At 38.9% G+C, this 20242-nt stretch overlaps 1 protein-coding gene across 1 annotated transcript in view; it reads left to right on the top strand.

Moving 5' to 3' along the window:
• The window catches only part of PRDM6 (PR/SET domain 6), a 70545-nt gene extending 50950 nt beyond the window's left edge, over positions 1 to 19595 (top strand). The window contains exons 5-7 of the mRNA XM_042829494.1: positions 2116 to 2458; positions 11873 to 12049; positions 18851 to 19595. Of these exons, the coding sequence (XP_042685428.1) occupies positions 2116 to 2458; positions 11873 to 12049; positions 18851 to 18965 (635 nt within the window). The 3' untranslated portion in view covers positions 18966 to 19595. The remainder of the gene's footprint in view (positions 1 to 2115; positions 2459 to 11872; positions 12050 to 18850) is intronic.
• The last annotated feature ends 647 nt before the right edge of the window (positions 19596 to 20242 follow it).

Genomic DNA, 20242 nt, shown 5'->3' on the forward strand with positions numbered 1-20242 from the left:
CTATTCTAAAATGAACTCACATCTTCTAGCAACTTAAGTACTGAAGCATAGAGCAATAAAACAGTAAGATAGCAGGGATTAAACTGTCAAAAATAAACATCCTGTTTCATATTGAGTTTTCAAATCTGTTGGGCTTGAGAGGAGTTTAAAAGAAATTAAATTACTGGCAGTAATGTTTGCTGATAAAACTCATGCTCTGCAGTGTACAATGTGGAAATATTATCTTTTCTTTCATGAGCTGAAGCTTACAAAACCTTTATTTAAAAAGCAAAGCATTATGGTTAAAATATATAAATATTGTCACTTGCAATTTTGCTGTGAGAGAAGTTTGAGTTTCATCTTCAGACTGACTGACAAGTCTAGATGAAATTAATCTCTGAGCACAGAGCCAAATGTAGCATCTGTATGACTTAAGTGTTGCTTAAACCCTCAGACAAGACTTCTGCAGGTCTACTGCATAGAGGTATTTACACTTTTAGAGCAAAATCTGCCTATATTCTTTAGTTTTTAATATCCTGACCTTATTGTTTCCATGGACTACTATGAAAACAATAAGAGAAAAAGAAAAAGAAAAAGAAAAAGAAAAAGAAAAAGAAAAAGAAAAAGAAAAAGAAAAAGAGCTACTTCTTGTGTGAGGATGCTGAGGGAAAATGAAAGCATATACATCACCCCTTGCACTGAACATTTGTAGAGGTATGAAAGATGCATTATATCTCAAAGCTTGAAACAGGCAGATCCAGAAATCAGGTCCTCAGATACTCCAGGGGAGAATACCATGGGAAGGACCTCAACTTCAGTAAATAAAACAGCATGTAATTTTACAATAATAGGGTTATTGTTATTGGGAAAAGATAGTAAAACATAACTCTTTGAAGTAACTGATGTTATATGAGATATTACCATAAGTTTGCATTACAATTTTATTGTGTATTAAATAATGTTGGATGATTCCAACTCACAAATAAAATTTGAATCTCATATTTGCTCTTAGAAATCTATTGCAATAACCTACTTAAACAAATCTGCAGTTTCTAATCACCTGTTTAATTAGGTAATTTGTACCTGTGTATACATGTATAAGCACTTTTGAGTGCAACTAAATATGTGAAAACATACACAGATATGTTCTCATAAGTATACAACATTTTTAATTTTAAGATGTCCATTAAAATGTCATGTCATGAAGTTGAGCCCACAAAGATTAGAAAGCATGAGAATGGGCACAGCTGTACTGAGCAATGCCTCTTTTTGCACAGAGCTACACTCACTCTGCCATTAGCTGACTCCATTCTGTCCATAAGTCTTGTTTCATTCACTGCATGATCTAGATGGTACTGAAGGAACGTGGCAGCTGTTCAGCTTTCTTTATTTGTTAAGCCCTGCCTTCCTTATCATGTAATATCCAAATTCAATGTTAAGTCTCTTGTTTGTGAGCGCAGTGTACTGTGTTCACAGCTCCAGTATCTGAGCACCTCGCAAGTCATAGTTAATTCCTGTTTTGTAGAGCAGAAATTGATGCATAAAGATATCTCTACATTTACTTTGTACTGTTTCATGTTAGTCTACATGCTGTTAGCATTAATTACACACGTTGTCGTGAAGCCACTGGCTTTATGTTGTACGACAGTTTGAGACGTAGTAACATCCTTAGTGGCTGCACACTGAGCTCGTAAGGGATCTATTGGTGTCGTAGGTATGCAAACCCTGTTTTATTTCAAGGAACATCTATGGTTTTTCCCCACACTTTCAAAATTCATGCTTGTCTGTGGTATAGCAATTACATGTGTGGACTGCAACATGTAGAATCAAAGCATCACAAGTGCATTCTTTCAGATGACAATCACTTTTATGTAATCAGTGTTTATCACAGTCAGACTTTTCTGAGTGCTTTCAGTCCCAGACAATTCTTTGCATGAGCTCTCATTCCAGTGTCACAGAATCAGCATCATCTGTTCAGCTCACTGTCTCATTCCTCCTTTTTTTCATCGTTAAAATAAGAGTTTAATTCTAGTGTGAAGAAAATGGATATTGGTATTTTTTGCTGTCTCCCAATACTGTGTAAGTTTTAAAAAGGCTTTAACAAAGATCTTACTTACTTTTCTTGTTTTCTCCCAGTGAATGTCCCTTCGACTGTAATGGAGGCCATGTCCAGACAAGACACCCTACAGCCATTTAATAAAAGTAGCAAACTATCCCCTGCCACTCCACAGCGATCTGTAGTATTTCCACAGACTCCGTGCAGCAGAAATTTTTCTCTCCTGGATAAGTCTGGGTCCATCGAGTCAGGATTTAACCAGATCAGTGTCAAAAACCAACGAGTTCTTGCAAGCCCAACTTCAACAAGCCAACTAAATTCTGAGTTCAGTGACTGGCATCTTTGGAAATGTGGGCAATGCTTTAAGACTTTCACCCAGCGGATCCTCTTACAGATGCATGTGTGTACGCAGAACCCCGACAGGTAAAACCAGGCTTTCTTTATTTCTGTATCTACTGATAGCCAGATCCACTGCTTTATTCTTTTATCACACTGTTATCATTTCCAAAACTGAACCATTATTAGGAGGAGCTTGTACAACATAATTCACCTGCAGCTCTGTGAAGTAAGCTGATAAAAACCATTGCCTGACTTCACTATTTGTAAAAACATTTGGTGCCTAAGTGTACAGATAAAAGGAAATAGCTAAGGATATAATCTTTTTTTTTTTTTCAGAATGGTTTGGTACATCTATTGGAGGCAGCAAAATAGAAGGAGAATTTATGAATATCATAGAAGGAAAAATGAGGTCAAGATAATTAAAAGTCTCTCTGTCTTCCAAAGATAATCTAACTTGCTGCTCAGTGGCTGTCACAGTCATTTCAGGGTTCACCTATAGTGTGCAATGTGTATGAACTTAATTAAGTACTAAGAGGTAATGAATTGGAATTTTTTGCTTAGTACTATTTTTCTTCAGAGCATGCAAACCATAAATTGTGCAAAGCTGTCAAAAGGAAATACCTAGTCTACTAGTGATGTGGAGGAAAACAGATGCCACTTATTCAATAAACTAATATCCACACAGAAGAAAAATGTTGACTAGATACCTCAGAGTCAAAGTTGGTTTGAAAGTTTGTCAATACAGAATTTTATGGCCGTGAACTGAGGATGAAATTTAGCTGAACAAGTGAATTAAAATTTCAGGTACTCTGACCGGTGGCACAGTAAATATAATGGAACCATTATTTATGAATCAAAGCTGGTTTATTTGACAATTTTGATAGCTGGCGGGACAAAAGACAAAAATCAAATTAATTCAATAAATAAGGCTGCCCAAGTTTTGTCTCTTCTTCAGCTGCAAAAGGGTTTGAACAGAACAGCTAAATCCCTCGGAGATTATTCTAAAAACAGCATTTAATTGTGAATTACATTTAAACAAAACACCGTAGAAATAGTTAGCTGTGAGTCTCCGTGTGAATGTGCTTGTGTCTGTCTCTTTGCATACTTGGTTACCTATGTATGTGTACACACCGGCTTGTCTGAAACTATGACTATGGAAGTATTGGCACATAAATCCAGTTTTCCAGGATGACACTTCAAGCATGAAAAATTCTATTCCATACAAATCTTCACAGAATTTGAAGAGTCGATTGTGTCGTGGCTGCAAAAACATTTAAACATTTTCTTATTCCAATGTTTTCTGAATATCATGCTGGTCTTCACAAAAGTAGGTGCTACACTGAGGAAGCTGCAGGACACAATGGTCAATTTAATGCCCCAATGTAAGATATAGGTCCTGAAAGGTCCAGTCTCCCAAGTTTCATAGACTTCTATGTTTCCAGTATAAAGCACTGTAAGCTCACTACAGAGCAGAAAATGCTGCATCAGGTCTAGAAGGGGTTTGTTATTCAGTCCCACACATACTGTCTCAGCAATTCATCGAGCTACATGTGAAGACTAGATTTCATCCTTTCCTTTGCTTGAATCTGCGTCTCCCTTTATAAGGTACCAAGCTGCAGGTAATAATGCATGAAGAGTCTCTTCTAATAGAGCTCTTTTTCAATCTAAGGGGCACTTAAATCTTCATTTTTCTAGTGAGAACACCTGAAGATAAGTCTAACAATTAGCACTGTCATCTTGGAGGTGAGAAGTTTGGCCTTGTTATTCTATTTTCTTTGAATTATTTTGTGACAAATGTATCTCAGAACACAGAAGTATAACTCCTCCCCTTTGAAGTGAACACCATTATTGGTAGGTTACTGTCTTTCCATCTTGCTTCTGCAGTGCGTATCTAAATTCTCCATGTAATGCAGAACAGATTCACCCAGCAATTGCAGGGCGTTGTTTCCTCAGAGTATCATAAAACATACTAGGCAAATAATCTAGATCAGACAGTAAGGTGGTTGCTTCTCTCCCATAGCAGCAACGAGGGAAGGATGATAGAGGAAAAGAAATGGAGATTAGTTGGTAAGTGAATACTGCATCAGAAGTGTTGAAAAGTAGAAACTTATAGGAAGATTTGAATCTTACTACCTAAGGCCACATTTTCAACATTCATGCTAGCTAATTCTTTGGCTAGTTTGTTTTTTTGAATCTGTTCTTAACAGAAATTTGTACATGGTGTTATACAGAGAGTTTTGAACCTAGCAGAAGATGTGAGACAAACTTAGGATCAATCTGCTGCACAAATACAGTCACTGTGATGTTATGTTTTGTGACAAAGGCATTTCCTCTGTGCTGAAGAATGGTTTGCACCTCAGTCTTCTCATGGAGAGCCAATTGTGTACATTCCTTGTGGAGGCCAATTTCGTAATGTCTTCTTTGTTCTAATCAAGCACATCTCAACAAAAGTGTTGTAAAAACATTTTGTAGGAGCTCTTCTGTGACCAAAATGATACAGATCTGTTCAAGCTCATTGCATTTGCATTACCAGAGTAACAGTGCAGCTCCCAGCTGTCCTAGAATCTGGTTTCTCATATTCCTATTTAGGAATCATCACATGCTCAACTTACATCCTGGCTACCTTTCTGTTGATAAACAGGTGCTGGCAGATCAGCTACACAGTAGCAGGGAAAGAGTTGCCCTTTGTTTCTTAAGTGTACAATATTTCTCTGGATGAAAAATTTCTGAAGTGCAGTACAAGATTTACTAAAGTCAAGAAAATAGGGTATGATTTGTGAAGGCATACCTGCCTGCTGGCCTGCTGGACACAGCTCTCTGGCTGGTACGTCCTCACCAATATCTGCAGCATTGCTCCTGCTGATAAACAGCTCCCCATTTATTGTCAGCAATTTGTGAGCACACCAGTCATTTTGTCTTTGATATGACTGAAGCAGCAGGGGCTGTCTTTTCTAGGAAATGGCCTCAGACTATCTGTTCTGGCTTTGTGTTTGTTTTTCAACAATGCTGATTACCTACAACATGAGGTACAGGGAAATCTTCTTTGAATTTGAACAGTAGTCTCATTCACGGGCAGAAATTCGAGGACAGCAGGATATCTGAGGTTTGAGAATTACAAAGAAAACACCCCAAAACCAACAAAATTCACCAAACCTTAAAGCCACTTAGATTCAGACAACATCTGAATGGGAGCAGGGTAATAGATAGACATAAAAAGCCACAGATATATTTATTTCTGTTAGGCAGTGGGGAAAAAAAAAAAAAAAAAAAAAGCAGGGTCCCATTTGAGATATAAATGATGTGATAAATAAATATAAATTTTTCCAAAGTGATGAACCCAAAATAGGCAGAGTTTTCAAGATCATCAGTGTTTGTTATTGTAATTTAGATTAAAATTAACTTCTGTTACTTCTGTCTTCCCACTGAGGTACACCTTAGCCCATTGAATGTTTTACAGTTCTTCTTGGAAGCTAATAGTAAATAGAAATGGAGGAAATTAGGAAGATGAAAACTTAAATCCATCTGAGTTCTGAGGCATTTCGTACTTTTTTTAAGGACTCCCCAGGCAGAAGCACTCTGAGCAACTGTTCTATGAAGCAGGAGTCACAAACAGATTTTCTCCTCAGGTTTCTGTTTGTTTATTTATTTGTTACCGTTGTCGCTGTTGCTGTTGTCTATTGCTTTGCATTTTTTCCCCTGCTGCAGAATTTTCCAATGACACTATCTGGGGGGCTGCAGAAAGGGACATGGAGAGGCCTCTGAGCAAAGTGACTAATTTAGTGTGCGTATATATATGATATGATGTGATATGATATGATATGATATATATATATATCACAATCACTTTTTCTGACACAGGTTCTTCTAACAGCTTACTTCTTTCTCACTTTGACTAGTGCATTCAGTGTGCACTGTTGCTGGGTAAGGCAAATGTCTGCAGTTCCCGGGAGCTAACTTGTGGCACCATTTCTCATACGACTTGTACATTTGTGTGATGTTTGTTTTTGTTGATTGTCAAAGTATTTAATCTTGACAATTTGAGGAAAAACCTTCTCTATATAATTGTGACTGTGACTGATTAATTGAGGATGTCATCAGACCCTCTCCATTCTTGTTTATTCAAAAGATCTTTTCATATGTGCACACTTGGTGTTATACCTCAAAATTAAATTGCGAGAGCTTTGTTTCATTTTGTTTTTAAAACAGGTGCTTGACGTTTTAAATTACCAATTTGAAAGGTCTTTTTCTCTAAGACCATGGACCAGACCATTCTGCTTTTATCCTTTTCTTTATAGGTTCCATGTCTTTGACCTTGATGCTCGCCCCACGTCCACTAATTAATTCAAACATCTCCTGAAACAGACAAACAAAAAGTAAATGTGATCAAGAGTTGTCTATTTCTGTTTATAGCACAGCTATGGAATATTGCTCAATTAAAGTAAACATCATGCTGAAGTTAATGCTTGTTCTTGCATAATCTTTTCACAAAGGTTCACAAACTCCCCGTACTTGTAGTTAATAATAACAAAGCGTGCACCGAGCAGCACCTCTCCCTGACAGCTTCAAAAGTCTGACAACACTCACTTGCTCTGACTTTCTGGTTGTGTTAGCTCTTCCGCAAACATCTGCAGAGGCAACCCGAGGATCCCCGCTGGGCTCGGCTCCCCACACGCGCTGACGCGGTGCACGAAGTGCTTGGGGCTGCGGCCTTGCTGCGTTAGCAGAACAAGGCAGCAGCAGAGCACGCAGAGCTGGGCCTGCAGTTACTGTTGGTAGCTTCTCATGGCCCCTCTGGTGCTGGGTATGCTGCAGTCTGCCGTGCTCTCAGGATCCGCTTTGTTCGCCTGCCTCTGAGGTCAGCTTGCTAGAAGATCTCCCTCTGAAACGTCTTTTTACTAGGAAAGCTGTGGCCTAGCTCCTCTGACTGCAGCTCCCCACTGCTGTTACTGCACGTTGTAGAGATACATGGATTCTGGTTGTGAAAACGTTGCTTGCAGCATTTCAGCATGCCTTGCTTTCACTTCCACTACAGGTTGTGCTCTGACAGCTTCCCCTCCCTCACCATGCAGCCCTGCCTGGGGTTCAGCCGTGTGTGCTGCCAATGGCTGTGCCACCACAGCGCCCAGACAAGCGCTCTGATTCCTTCTCCTTAGCTCTTAAGAAAGAGGAAAGCGGTTTCAACTGCATGTTAGTCTCTCAGTTTGTGTTTTCTGGGATTTTAAGATGACAGCAATGTGCTAGTTTGTCTCCCTGTTGTGACAGCCTTTCAGTGATAGAATTACTGGTATTCAGGAGTTCACTATCAATAGAAATTGATATCTTAAATATTGCACTGGCATTCCAAGTAACCTCTGACAACAGCAAGTCTGGTTATGAAGAGGCCTCACTGGAAGACAATTCGTTGTAAAGGAAAGAATCTGAAAATTTGGTGGAAAGTAATTATAATATTTTTCAAGATCATAATAATTCAGCAGATCTTTGATTTATGATTTAGAGTATATGTTTGTATTGGCTGGATGCACTGAGATCTTGGGGCTGGAAAGAGCACTGTTCCAGTGGAGGAGCAGTAAAAGACAATAGTTGGAGGGATAAGTTGTTCTTACTAAATCTAATTGGAATCAATTTAAATGTACAGTTATCTGTTAGCAGCTAGTCCAGGTGCAAAAAAGTTTATTTTCTGTGGTTCCCTCCTAACATGTTACCTACCTTCCACACAAAGCATGGTCTTTGGTAGCCTTCAGTGAAACTCACAGAGGAACGTGGATTTTGTACTGGTCCTGTACAAGATTTCTCCTAGAAAAATTAAGATCTAAAAGTATATGGCATAAAAAAGTATATCACCAAATGGCAAAATTGTTTGAGGGATTTTCTAAATTGGGAAGCAAAAACTGCTCCTGACTGATTTCATTTTGAAAATGTAACTTGAGAACCTTGGAAAAGCTCAAAATTTAAATCTCTACAAATCCTGAAAACTGCTACATTACTGGTATCCTCTCCTGAATTTCACTTTCGTGTGCCATCATATAGTAAGGAACTGTAAGATTATACTCTCAAGAAAATGCTGATTGATGCTACATGGCAGTAAAGCTACATAACTGATTGGTGGTCCATGGGGTCAATGACAAGTGTAATTTTTCTAACATGAGAGGTTGCTTCTAGGTAAGTAGATATCATTCCTTTAAGCTCAGACAGGAAGACAGAGAACTAGGAAAATATGTAGGTATGTGATTAATGAAAAACATTAGAACTGCTTTTGATGGCTGTCAGCACAGCACTTTCATCAGTACGTTTCTGTACATCAGCTCAGCTGTCCTTAAATGTCCTTAACATTCTTAAAAATACTAGATGAGAAGATTTTGATCAGGCTTGAGTTACATCCACAAGATAGAAAAACAGACAGATGAAAAAATCCCAAACTGCATTGCTCCTGATAATGATAGTTGAATAATTTTATAGAAAAAAAATCATTTATTCAGATAGTCAGCATGTGCTGTCAAGCCCCGGTACAGCTCTTTCATCAAAATGATGACTTCCATATCTGCAAATCGCTCTATGCAGCTACCTGCAGGTAGGTAGGTATGCAGGCTTTTGCACATCTATTTTGCTTTAACATTAATTGTCTGCAACATCAGTATACAAGCTATGCTTGTATTCACCTGCACACCTTGGAGCTCAGGAAGGTATGGTATGTTCTCAGTAATTCCAGTGGGAACCAGCATTTCTGATCCGCAACAACAGTCCAGCTAGCAGCACATCACTGCAAAAACAGCCTATGACAATCACTGTTTTTGCCACTGTGCCCCTTCTCTTTCAGTCTGCAGCCCTCTGGTGTACAGAGATCACCATTTCAATTCAGTGTCCCAGTGCAGACCAACGTGATGGCAGAAAACATAACTGTTACATCAAAGACAGCCCTGCACTGCCCATGTCAATGTACTCACTGAACCGAGCATTGCTCATGTTCAGTCCTTCTGCACCAGTTTAAAAAACAACAACAACTACAAAAAAGTATTGATTTCTTTTTTTTTTTTTTTCTGCCAGGAAAATCTTCTGAGTGAAATGGTTACCAAAGGGGAAAAAAAATAACTTTTCTACTTATTGAATGCCTTTGGAAAAATATTGTTGTATGTTATCAAAACTTGGCGTATTTGAATCTGTCTATTGCATAAATTACATATGACATTTCAGAATTGTTGCTGTACTGCAATGCCTATATGGGCTTTCCTTTTAAAATGAGCTGTTTAATGTGTCATGTATCGAGTTTGAAAAAATTACTTACTTAGCCCATTTGATTCTTAATCAGAATCATATGTGTATAAACTGGAGAAATATATGACCTAAAAAAGTAGGATAACTTTTTAAATAGCTGTTCTGCCAAGAAAGGGATGAATGGAAAAAGACATAGTCTAAGTGATATAGCAGTAGGCCACCTTTTACACATCTCTTTGTCTTGTACATCAGCCAGTGAAACTGGTTCCGAGTATATAATATATACTCATATCCCTTATAAAAAAGAAGCTTGTTTTGAGACAGTGTAGAGAGCAAAAAGATTATTCTTGGTACCATGACGTTCTGTGATAACTGGTTGAGAATTGTGGCAATCTAAGTACAAGTTACGTTGTGGCTTTTCACAGTATGAAATTAATCACATTGACTGGTTAAAAAAAAGGGAAAAAAAAGAAAAAAAGATTAATTGGTTTTATATCGTCTTGTATCATTTCTTGTGGTAGCTGTTAAAAATAGATAACCAGGGGCTAATAGATGTTAATGGTCCCTTTCACTATTAAAAAAATCAATATTTCTTGGATAGTGCAAATTTTAACATGTTCCTTTTGCTTAAAAGTTCCTGATTTGAAGATTTCCTTACAAATAAGTCTGCATTTACATACCATATTTGTTTTGCTAGCATTTGAAATTTCATGTCAAGTTGGATAAATACATTTTGTGTAAATTAACCATACTTTTGCAGAAGGAAAACTAGAAAACACATAGCTATTTGTCTTCCATTAAAAAAGTAGGTATTCTGCACACGGCATCTTTTTCCTAAAATATGATTTTGTATACCTTTGTGTAATTTTCAAAGGCTGCATCATCCTGGTTAAGTAACCTATTCACAGCTTTTATATATTTATTTCAAATTTGTTGGAAAGCAGCTAGGTTTTCAAATGCAAGTAGTTAAAATTGTAAGCTATTGAGTTATTGACCAATACTGAATTATTAATCAAGCTAAAAAATTCTACAAGCAGGGTTCAGTGCTCTGAAGCAGTGTAAGATAATAGTATTTGTGTTCAGTGATGCAAGTATCCACAATTAAGCAGTTCACTTGACAAATGAGATAGTTCACTTTACTTTGCACTGAAGTGAATTGTGTGTGTTTGGTCACCACTGTCCCTTTCCCTCTAGCTTCAGTTTCTTGCCACATAAGCATATACATTTATTAAAGAGAAAGCAATTAAGTTGGTGTTGACCATTGGCCCTAGAGGTGCATATATCAAGAGCTGTGATTTAAAATGTGGGTAAAAAAACATTCGTATCCTCCTCTCCCTGCAGTTATTAATTTTCTTAACAAAAAGGCTGGTGAACATTTAGGGACTTTGCCACTGAACTAAATAAAATACGAAAAGGGAAAAGATCTGTAATATGTTATGAAATCAGTTTTGCAAAGCAGAAGTGTATTGACAGTACTTCTTTGTACTTCAGTTAGCAAGGGTGTTCGCATTTCAGCTGTCCTGACTCACTTTGCTGTCTTGTTTTCTTTTCTTGTGTTTACAGTGTGTTTGTTGTGGTTCTGAATTTGTAACGTCTCAGTCAGGTTTGTTTGTTTCCTGTGTTTGTTTTTAACAGATCTGTTTTAATCAGATAATGTCAAGAACCTAATCTGTGGTTTTCGTTTCAAGATCACAAAAAAGTCATTTTCAGTCTGGCTGCGAGAAACTTGATAACTAAAAGCAAATATAAAAGAAAACATAAAAGCGTTTTTAATCTTTCCAATGTCTCTCACAGCAAAGGTGATGTCAAAATAAAAGTAATAATAATAACAAATAATCAGATTCTTCCAAAGCACTGTGAAGAGCTTCATTGCAAGTGGTCACAGAGCCCACCTGGAGCGTAGCTGCAACAATTTGGCTTGCAATCCCATGGGACTCCCTGAGCCTTCTAACTCCAGCACGTGAGGAGTTCCCTGTGAGCTGGGCGTACTGTGCCGTGTGTGGAAAAAATAAGAAAGGCACAGAGTGTGTAGTGCTCGCTCACTAGTGTGCTGGATTATGCTTTGCAGGGTCTGATGCCCTTAAGCTCTCAGGTAACTCCTGCAGGTGTATTTTGTTCTTGCTAAAGACCATGAAGGCTGGGATTTGTGTCTACCAAGAAAGTCCCGGTGAAACAAACCCACAGCTCTCTTTGGAAATTATTAGGACGACGGGGCGCTCCTCCCCACATGATTTTTGATTCGTGACCACGGGATGAACTGACGGCCCGGTGTTCCTCTTTCCTCTGCAGGCCCTACCAGTGTGGTCACTGCTCCCAGTCCTTCTCCCAGCCCTCAGAGCTGAGGAACCACGTCGTCACACACTCCAGTGACAGACCTTTCAAGTGCGGTTACTGCGGCCGAGCCTTTGCTGGTGCTACAACGCTCAACAATCACATCCGGACGCACACTGGGGAAAAGCCCTTCAAGTGAGTACGTGAAGCCAGCAGCATGCCAGCTGCCACTGGACAGGGAAATGTGTAGCTGCCGCCCTGTAGCAACACACCTGTGTGAGGGAGAGCTCCCCTGGAAAGCCAAGGCAGACGAGTCCATCTGTGATGTGACCGAAATCAGAATTAAACCAGGCTTGTTTTCAGCTGCCTTGCATACCCAGAGCGATTTCCTATCCTCTGATGAGAACTTGATTCTTTTAGTTAAATGACAAGCTGCTGCCATAGAACCACAGCTGAAAATACAGTCAAGGCTGTTACAGGCAGTTCTGTAAGTTACTGACTTTCTGCGATGCCTGTGTGAAGAGCTGAGTGGAGCTTTGCCTTCAGCTAATTGGGAAGCAGTTAAATGGAGAGCAGGTGGTGCTGGGGGTGCAATATGCATCTGTTTGTTTGGTATGTTTCTCAGAACCACTGCATAGAAAATATAACCCTGTCTTGTGGCTTAAGTTTGATAAGATCATAGTAATAAGCTGCTAGCATTTAGCTACCCAAAATACTAAGAGAAAGGAACCTATTAGGACGTTTTTTAAATTAAGCAGACTTTGCTGACTTGTGCAGTTTCTGCTTATTGAAATTAAAGCAAAGGACACATCTGCATCTCAGAAACTTTCTCTACTTTTACCTCCAGCAATAGTACAGCTGATCCAGGTCCATTTTACTTTCTGTTCTGCAGGACTCTGCCTACTCACCAGGAGATGTTCTCCAAGACAGAATACACTTTTTCCGTGTTGATGTGTGTGTCTTTTTTGAATTGACAGGCACAAATGTTATATTTACTGTATTTGGAAAATCCCACTTTGTTAGAAAAACTGTATATTGATATGAATCCGTAATGTGTTGATATCACTTCCTTTGAGAGCTGCCCAGCCTTCCCAGGAGGAGGCTGGGGTAAGACTGGGAGAGGGTGGGTCTTCCCATGTTCCACAAGGGCCACTTGTACTCAGCCAATTTTCCTCTCTTTGTCTTTCTTTTCCACTTTTGCCGCACTGTGCTCCAGGTCTGCTTAATGTAAGCCAGCTCAGCCACAGGGCCTGTCAGAACCCCTCATAACAAGCTCAGCAGAGATACCAATGCTTTGCCTCCATATATGGCTGAAAGGAAGCATGTCCTCCATACATGCCTCTGTTGGGGACAAGGGGGCAGAGCCAGGAGCCAAATGCTACATATCCAGGACAAAAAAAAGTTTGCATACCAGAAACTTTGTCCTGTAGGTGGCAAAACTTGGAAACTGGAAGCATCTCAGTGATGAGTCTGCCAGAACCAGGCTGTTGGATGCTGAGAGCCCACAGAAAGAGAGCTAAAAACAGTGAGAGCAATCACATTGATTTTACCTAGTTGCTGTGTAAATAGATTTTAGTAATTAATGGAAGAGGTTTCTGGGTCAAAATGGAAAATAGATTTCTTTTAATGTTAAGGTGTTACTTATGTGTAACCCTGTTGACTTCACTTAATTTTTTCCCTAACATCCTGTTTTTGTCACGTTTCCAATAGATCTGCTCTTTTGCCCCATTTAAGGCCATTATTTGTCCCTGTTACTTTAGTAATTTTTCTGTTTTCCAAAATGGGCTTGACTGTAGTACAGTTCCTTTTGTGAAAGAAAAGGGTTAATGTACATACTACAATTAACCAGAGGTCTGGAATTTGCTTCACAGTGCCTAAGCGGAAATATTTATGCATTCTGGGCTTCACCTTCCTTTTCTTAAAGTCACAGCGTGGAGCAACAAAAGATATGGATGCTTTGTACAGCTACTTTATGGTGCATGTCAGTAGCTTTATTCAGTTCCTTCTTTGAACTCCAGAAGCAGCAGTTCCACTTTCTCACTGGAAGACTTGTCCAAGCATGTGGAGGAAGCTGACTGGTAATTTCACATGAAGCTAAAACTGGAGCTGCCATTCTTCCTGCCCCTGGTAGTCAGATAAGGGGATACAGATGCCCTGATCCTGAAAGCTGTTTAGAAACACAGACTTCACATCCCTGCAGGAGCTTGTGCCTGCGGGAGGAGGGGCAGAGAACTTACCCAGAAAGCAATCCAGGCTCTCTGCTGGGGGAAAAACAGATAGCTGCAACTCGTCCTGGTACCTCCTGACTGTTCAGATCCTCCTTTGAACAGGAGGGGTCCAAGACCTGGCAATATGTAAGCTAAGGAAAAAAAAAGCAACGCAACAAACGCTAATAAACAGGGACAGTAAATGGGACAAATATTTCTGTCTTGATCATGCAGTTTAGGTTTTACATGTTTGTCTGCAAAGGTATTTTGAGTGTTCTGTACCTCAAAAGTTCTATACTTGTGGCAGTGCACACAATACTATTAGCAAGAAAGACCAGGTATGGAAAGTACTAAACTACTCACATTGTCAGTAAGATGTATTAAAAATAACAGGCATCATTTAAAATGTACTAAGTTCAATTTCATGGGTAAAAATGTGCAATCAGCTGCATAGTTAATGTGCACCTTCTGTGAATGCAACCTCGCCATTTCTCGTTCAGTAAGCCAACTGTGTTTGTAAGTGGCATTTGGAGAAATTATCATGTACACATATTAAGCAGGCAGTGTCAGCCATTAAGTGCATGTTGTGTGGGCATTATTTCTAGAAAGCAAATTTGATTTATAGAGGGTGAAAGTATTTTTAAATATTTCAAATTATTTTCTGCTTAAGAGGAAAATCAACCATGGTTGGTTAAAAATCTTAGATGTGAGAAGACACTTTCTCTGTAGGTCTTAGCTCTGGATGCATGAACGAAGACTTTCCTATTTGCTTTTCATTATAGATAACAATGCTAAGTGAGGTTATCTGTAGCCAAAGCTTTAGCTACACAGCCTGGACTGCAGGTCCAGTTAGAAGAGATTTTGTTTCATGTCACTACAAGCTATCAAGTCAGCCTCACCATTGTAATGTTTTTGTGTATTCTTATCTTTCTAAAGTCTCCGCTATGGCTGCTAGTCTGAGAACAAAGCCCTCTAGCAAATTAAAGGTAGGGGGAAAAGGGAAGTTACTGTTGATTCTCATTTTAGTAAATTCTTCTCCTCTCAGCCTTTTCTATTTCTGAAAAATGTAAGGTTAACTAAAGAACCTGCTTGCGGAGTCAGGGCTGGGCAAACGTAGTTTTCAGGAGTCAGCTGAAAATAATGAAAGATTCCTTCTGACTGGGATAAACCAGGTGCTTTTCATTTTTCTTATGGAAATACAAAACTAGAGAACATTCATTTCAGCTGAACAAAAATGTTGTATCTAACAGTGATACCTTACCTTTCTACTCTTTTTGATGTTGTTTTTTTAACTTATCCAAACTATGCCAAAATTCAGAGTTAAATTTAATTATTGATCAAAATTTTAAAGTATTCATTGTGAAAATATCCAATGAGAGTGTTTTTTTGTAAGCTAGGCCTTATCTTTGTTTAATTCAGCTAAAGCCTTTCACAGAAGTTGATATAAACCTGGAAATCAAAGCAGTCACGATTATAATTCTCAATGCCAATACTTTAAAGGCACTCTAAAGCACACAGACCAGTGAGGGATATCTAACCAAATTCAGAACCTGGCACCACAGAAATGCCCCAAAACTTGTTCATGTCTTTGAATTTAAGTATCATTTTGTTCAACTTATCCTCCCAAGTGACACAGAGAGGCCTTGTGGTAGGATGAAGTTTTGTGTAGGATGAAGCTGATTGTTGTGAGACAGTATGAGACTTTGTATGTAAAATGAAAGCATGTGCATGTTGTAAGAAATGATAGCATGGACCCACTGACACGATCTAACTTGCGTGAAGAATTTGAATTGTTTCTTTTAATCTACCTTGTGCTGGCGGCTGTTTAACTAATATGCAGTGCCCTCAGAAGGATTAACTGGAATTCGAGTGTCCTCTTGATTAGCAAGCAGCATTATTGCAAACAATTGTATCTGTGTTTCAGGCTTTAACAAAATTTTGGTTACTCCCAATTTAGCCAGGCTTGGGCTCAGCTCCCATGATCAGTGTAGGAGCAGCGGAGTCATTTTGGTTTTGAATCTTTTGGCTACTATTAAATCTTTCAGCACAGTGTTAGCTGTATGTGGCTAGTAATATCAGAACACACACACACAGAAACATGCATGCATGTACTCAGCAAACTCAGACGTGGGTAACTGCAGTGGTTATTATGCTAAAATGGACTAGGAAAGGATGACTGCTAGAGGAAAAGTGTATAGCATAATTCAGAAGAAAGACCTTGATAGATCTCATCCCATTCCCACTTGCTATGAGGCAGTTACAATTAGTACGTATCTGTCCACACCTCCACACCTTTCCTGCCATATTGTGTCTAGCAACACCTACTTCAGGTCAAACTGAAGAGAGGAATCAGGGGGATAATGCTCATCTCTTCTGCATGCCTTTTATTTACATATTCCAGGCTGTAAACTTTAATCACGCTCTTTGCAACTGCCTAGACAATACTCAATACACAGGGTGCAATCTGAAGGTAACTCAGATGCATGAGGCTTAGCTGTCCAGCTGAAGGCTTTGTTCTGACTTCTACCTAAGGGCTCCTTAGTGCAGACAGCACAGTCTGACCAGAAATACCTGGTCTAGAGAGCAAATGGCAGTAGCAATAAATTTACTCTTCTCTAGTGTCTTCCTAGTGGTATGATACAACCTTCCTGTCCCTCAGTAGTAACATGTCCCAGAACAACCTGCAGCTTGAAAGCGAGAGCATCGTCACTGGTGAAAGTCAGTGGACAAAGGACAGGAACTTGCATTTTAAAGGATTACTGGGACCCTTGTTCCATGCTTTCAGGAGATCCAAGAAGAATATGTACATAGCCAGTGGTTTAACTGAGGAGCTTTAGGTCATTTGATAACCTTATTCTCCTTCTCTGATTCACCTGTGGCCCTGATTGACCTGATATGGCATATTCCACTGCTTCGCCCAGGCTTTTTGAAGTTGGCTCTTGCCACACCTGATTTTATAGCTTACTATGAAATGGTACTACTTGCATCTCCATAGGGCAAGGATCCAGACCTCCCATTACTCAGCAAGGAAAACTGCTTGTCTTTGTAGACATCAAAATAGCAAAACTATCAAGTTCAAGTAGATGGCAATATCTCACACTGACTAAGTTAACCCCCAGCCTTAAAATTGATTCCAATGCCTCTGTGATAGATACATATAAATGTATGTAAAAATAATATAATAATTTGTAAGTTTGTCAGGCAATGGAAGGTAGTATATTTTGACACACTAATCCAGTAACTAATCAGTTTTCTAATAAACAATCAGCAGTACACTAATGTGTCATCAGCACTTCAGGAGCTCTGGAGAGTGGATGATCTGCACATAGACGTTAATGAATACACCAAAAATCATTAAGTAATCAATACTTCTGAGTTATTTTCATTGAGCTGATAGCTCTGATACATTAAAGCTGACATTTTACATTTGTCGAGATCACAGTGCAGTTTTTAACAGTGGAACAGGCTGCTAAAAATATTCCACGAAAGACAATCAAAGAAACACAACTTAAAAGTGCTGACATTTTAGGTTGGTACAGTAACTTGGATGAATGTGCCTGTAATGTCTGTGCTAAATGCTCCTTTAGCAGAACTTTCTTACTAAATGCTACTAGTGTGAAGAACATTCCACAATTATGCATCTATGTAAATATCTGTCTTTTCTATTTCTTTTGTAAGCAGCTACATCAGTGATAATTCACCTTCTATCACTCATATCAGTGAAGAGAAAAAGACAACTATGAATTAGCTTAGCCCATTGTTTTTCTCATTTCTCCTTTGAAGATGAAGAATGCATGGTAGTGATGCTTGTATGATAATCTTCTCTGGAGATAAAACATCACACAGCAGCATTAAATCAGAGGTGGCTTTTGGAGGGAGTGCCATGCAAGAGGGATCCAGTACGTCTGTATTTGCAGTTCATTAATCATCTCTATATAGTATTTGGAATGCAAATTAAGAGGATAGTTTGGGGGGGGTTAGATACAGTAGATTCTATTTGAAAGCAGGGACAGGGGATCCACTGGGAGCGAGTAACATCCCTCACCTTACCTCCCTTTTAGAAATCCAATAGCTTTGTTAATGTTTTCACATTTTATTTTTTCAGAGATTATAGTTATCTGAAGACAGAATAGGGTAGAAAGACTGAAGACATAACAGGCAGCAAAGAAAATGCAGGTGATAGTTATGAGTTCTCTCTCAACCTAGAAATAGTGTGCATGTTTTCAGGTAATTAAGTAATCACTAACTCCGTATGTGCCTGTTTTAAAATGAACCCCACTGCATAGTCAGATAAACTGCAGATCAGATAAGCAATGAGTTTTCTCTTGTTCTAACGCTAAACAAGTATTGCTTTCTGATTTCTCTTCTTCAAACAGGCAATTGTGGATTTTAAATTAGCAGAAGGTGAAATTCTATTTGTCATCAATTTCTCCTAGGGTTACAGAGCAGAAAACTGCAGACAAGCTGCTTCTTTGATGGCTCACTCCTAAAAATCTCTTTTTGTTCTTTATCTATTTGAACTGACAGTGATCAGAGCTGCAGCAGGACAGGCCTCTCTGGAGAAATCACCTTCCCCTTGTCTATTGACAGATTCCTCTGTTCTGAATCAGACAGGCCTTGTCCCATCATAGGCATCAAGGTCTTGGAAGTAGCCACCAATTAAACCTCTTGAGCCAGTAAAATCTGAAGCCACTTTTGAGTGTCTGTTCTGATTAGGCAGGATGAGACAAAGCCCATCACCCCCCCAGAGCAGCTCCCTGGTCTCAATTTTCTCCCTTGCCTTCACCAGGTGCGAGAGGTGTGAGAGGAGCTTCACACAAGCCACCCAGCTGAGTCGACACCAGAGGATGCCCAATGAGTGCAAGCCAATAACAGAGAGCACAGAATCAATTGAAGTGGATTAACTGATTGACTGGTTGGAATTAAACTGCAAGGAAAGTCATGATTAAATGTCACGGACACTTAAGCAAAACCAAAGATTTCCTCTGAGCAACTTTCAATCAGTCCCAGAAAACCAAAAGCAGTAATAAAATAAATAAGATGTTAAGAGATATTGATCCTGGCATGAAAGTGAGACCAGGAAAGAGATTATTTATTTATGACTAGGGATGAGTCTTATTTCAATTGACAAGTTACTTGGGACTGTTAACATTTCAAGTCCCACCATGTATTGCTTTAATTCTAAAAGCCTTTATAATTGTTATTTAATACCAAAGTGAGGAATCTCAAGGGTTCTTCTGCCCACAGTTATGACTGAGAATGCACATGGACTTGTTTATCGTTGCACCTTTTTGTAGCATGATTCAAAGAATCCAGATGTAACCCTTAGATTTGGCTGGACTGGGCTAAGTTGATCTTGATGTGGCTGTAACAGAAATTTGTGTGGGATGGGGAGCAATCGAGAGCTATATCTGGGTCAGTGTCAGCCTCCTCAGACCAAAGGGCATTTCATTTCCGTAGTCTCATGCCTCACACTGTGTGCACTTTTTCATACAAGTAGTTTCATTCAACGACATTGCATTGGTACAGATATTCTTGGGCGGAGGGGAGGGGATAAGGGAAGGGGGGAGAAAGAGAAATGGAAAAAACAAAAAAAAATTAAAAAAAGGAATGTTGTATATCTGCAAATATACATTAAGTAAAGGAGCCGGTAGTAAAGCTAGCAGAACTATCAAATTCAGCCTCATAGATATGAAAGACAGTCGACTTGCAAATGATGCTGTGAGGAGCAAAATAGCAAGGTAATGTTTCTGTGTTTCAATGATTGATTTAATGGTTTGCTTATGTTTAGAAAAGCTAAACAGAAATCCAGGCTATAGTTACTGACATTTTTATTCTTTCAACTTGGATCAAACTGAAAAATGCTCCTGTTTTAGATGAAACTTTATTCTTGGACTGAGCTTCAAAACAAAGTAAGTCTGTACTCAGATACCTTGTAAAAGGTTTGGAGGCTTCATAATGCTCACTTTGCCTGATACAGTCATAAATGGAAGGAAGCCAGAGTCTTCACAGCATCAATGCAAAAAGCTTAGATGTTGTTATGTTGGTTTTCACAATTTTCATACTCAGTTACAGTGGCTATTTTCAAGCTTGTATCATTAATTTCATTAATTTTCTTCAGATTTCATCATATTGTCAAGTTAAAGAATGATTTTCACTTTTAGAGACCAGCAGTGTTTAT

Source organism: Centrocercus urophasianus, unplaced genomic scaffold (genome assembly GCF_019232065.1).
Source record: "Centrocercus urophasianus isolate 14NV4802_14NV808 unplaced genomic scaffold, USGS_Curo_1.0 seq_31, whole genome shotgun sequence".
NCBI lineage: Eukaryota > Metazoa > Chordata > Aves > Galliformes > Phasianidae > Centrocercus > Centrocercus urophasianus.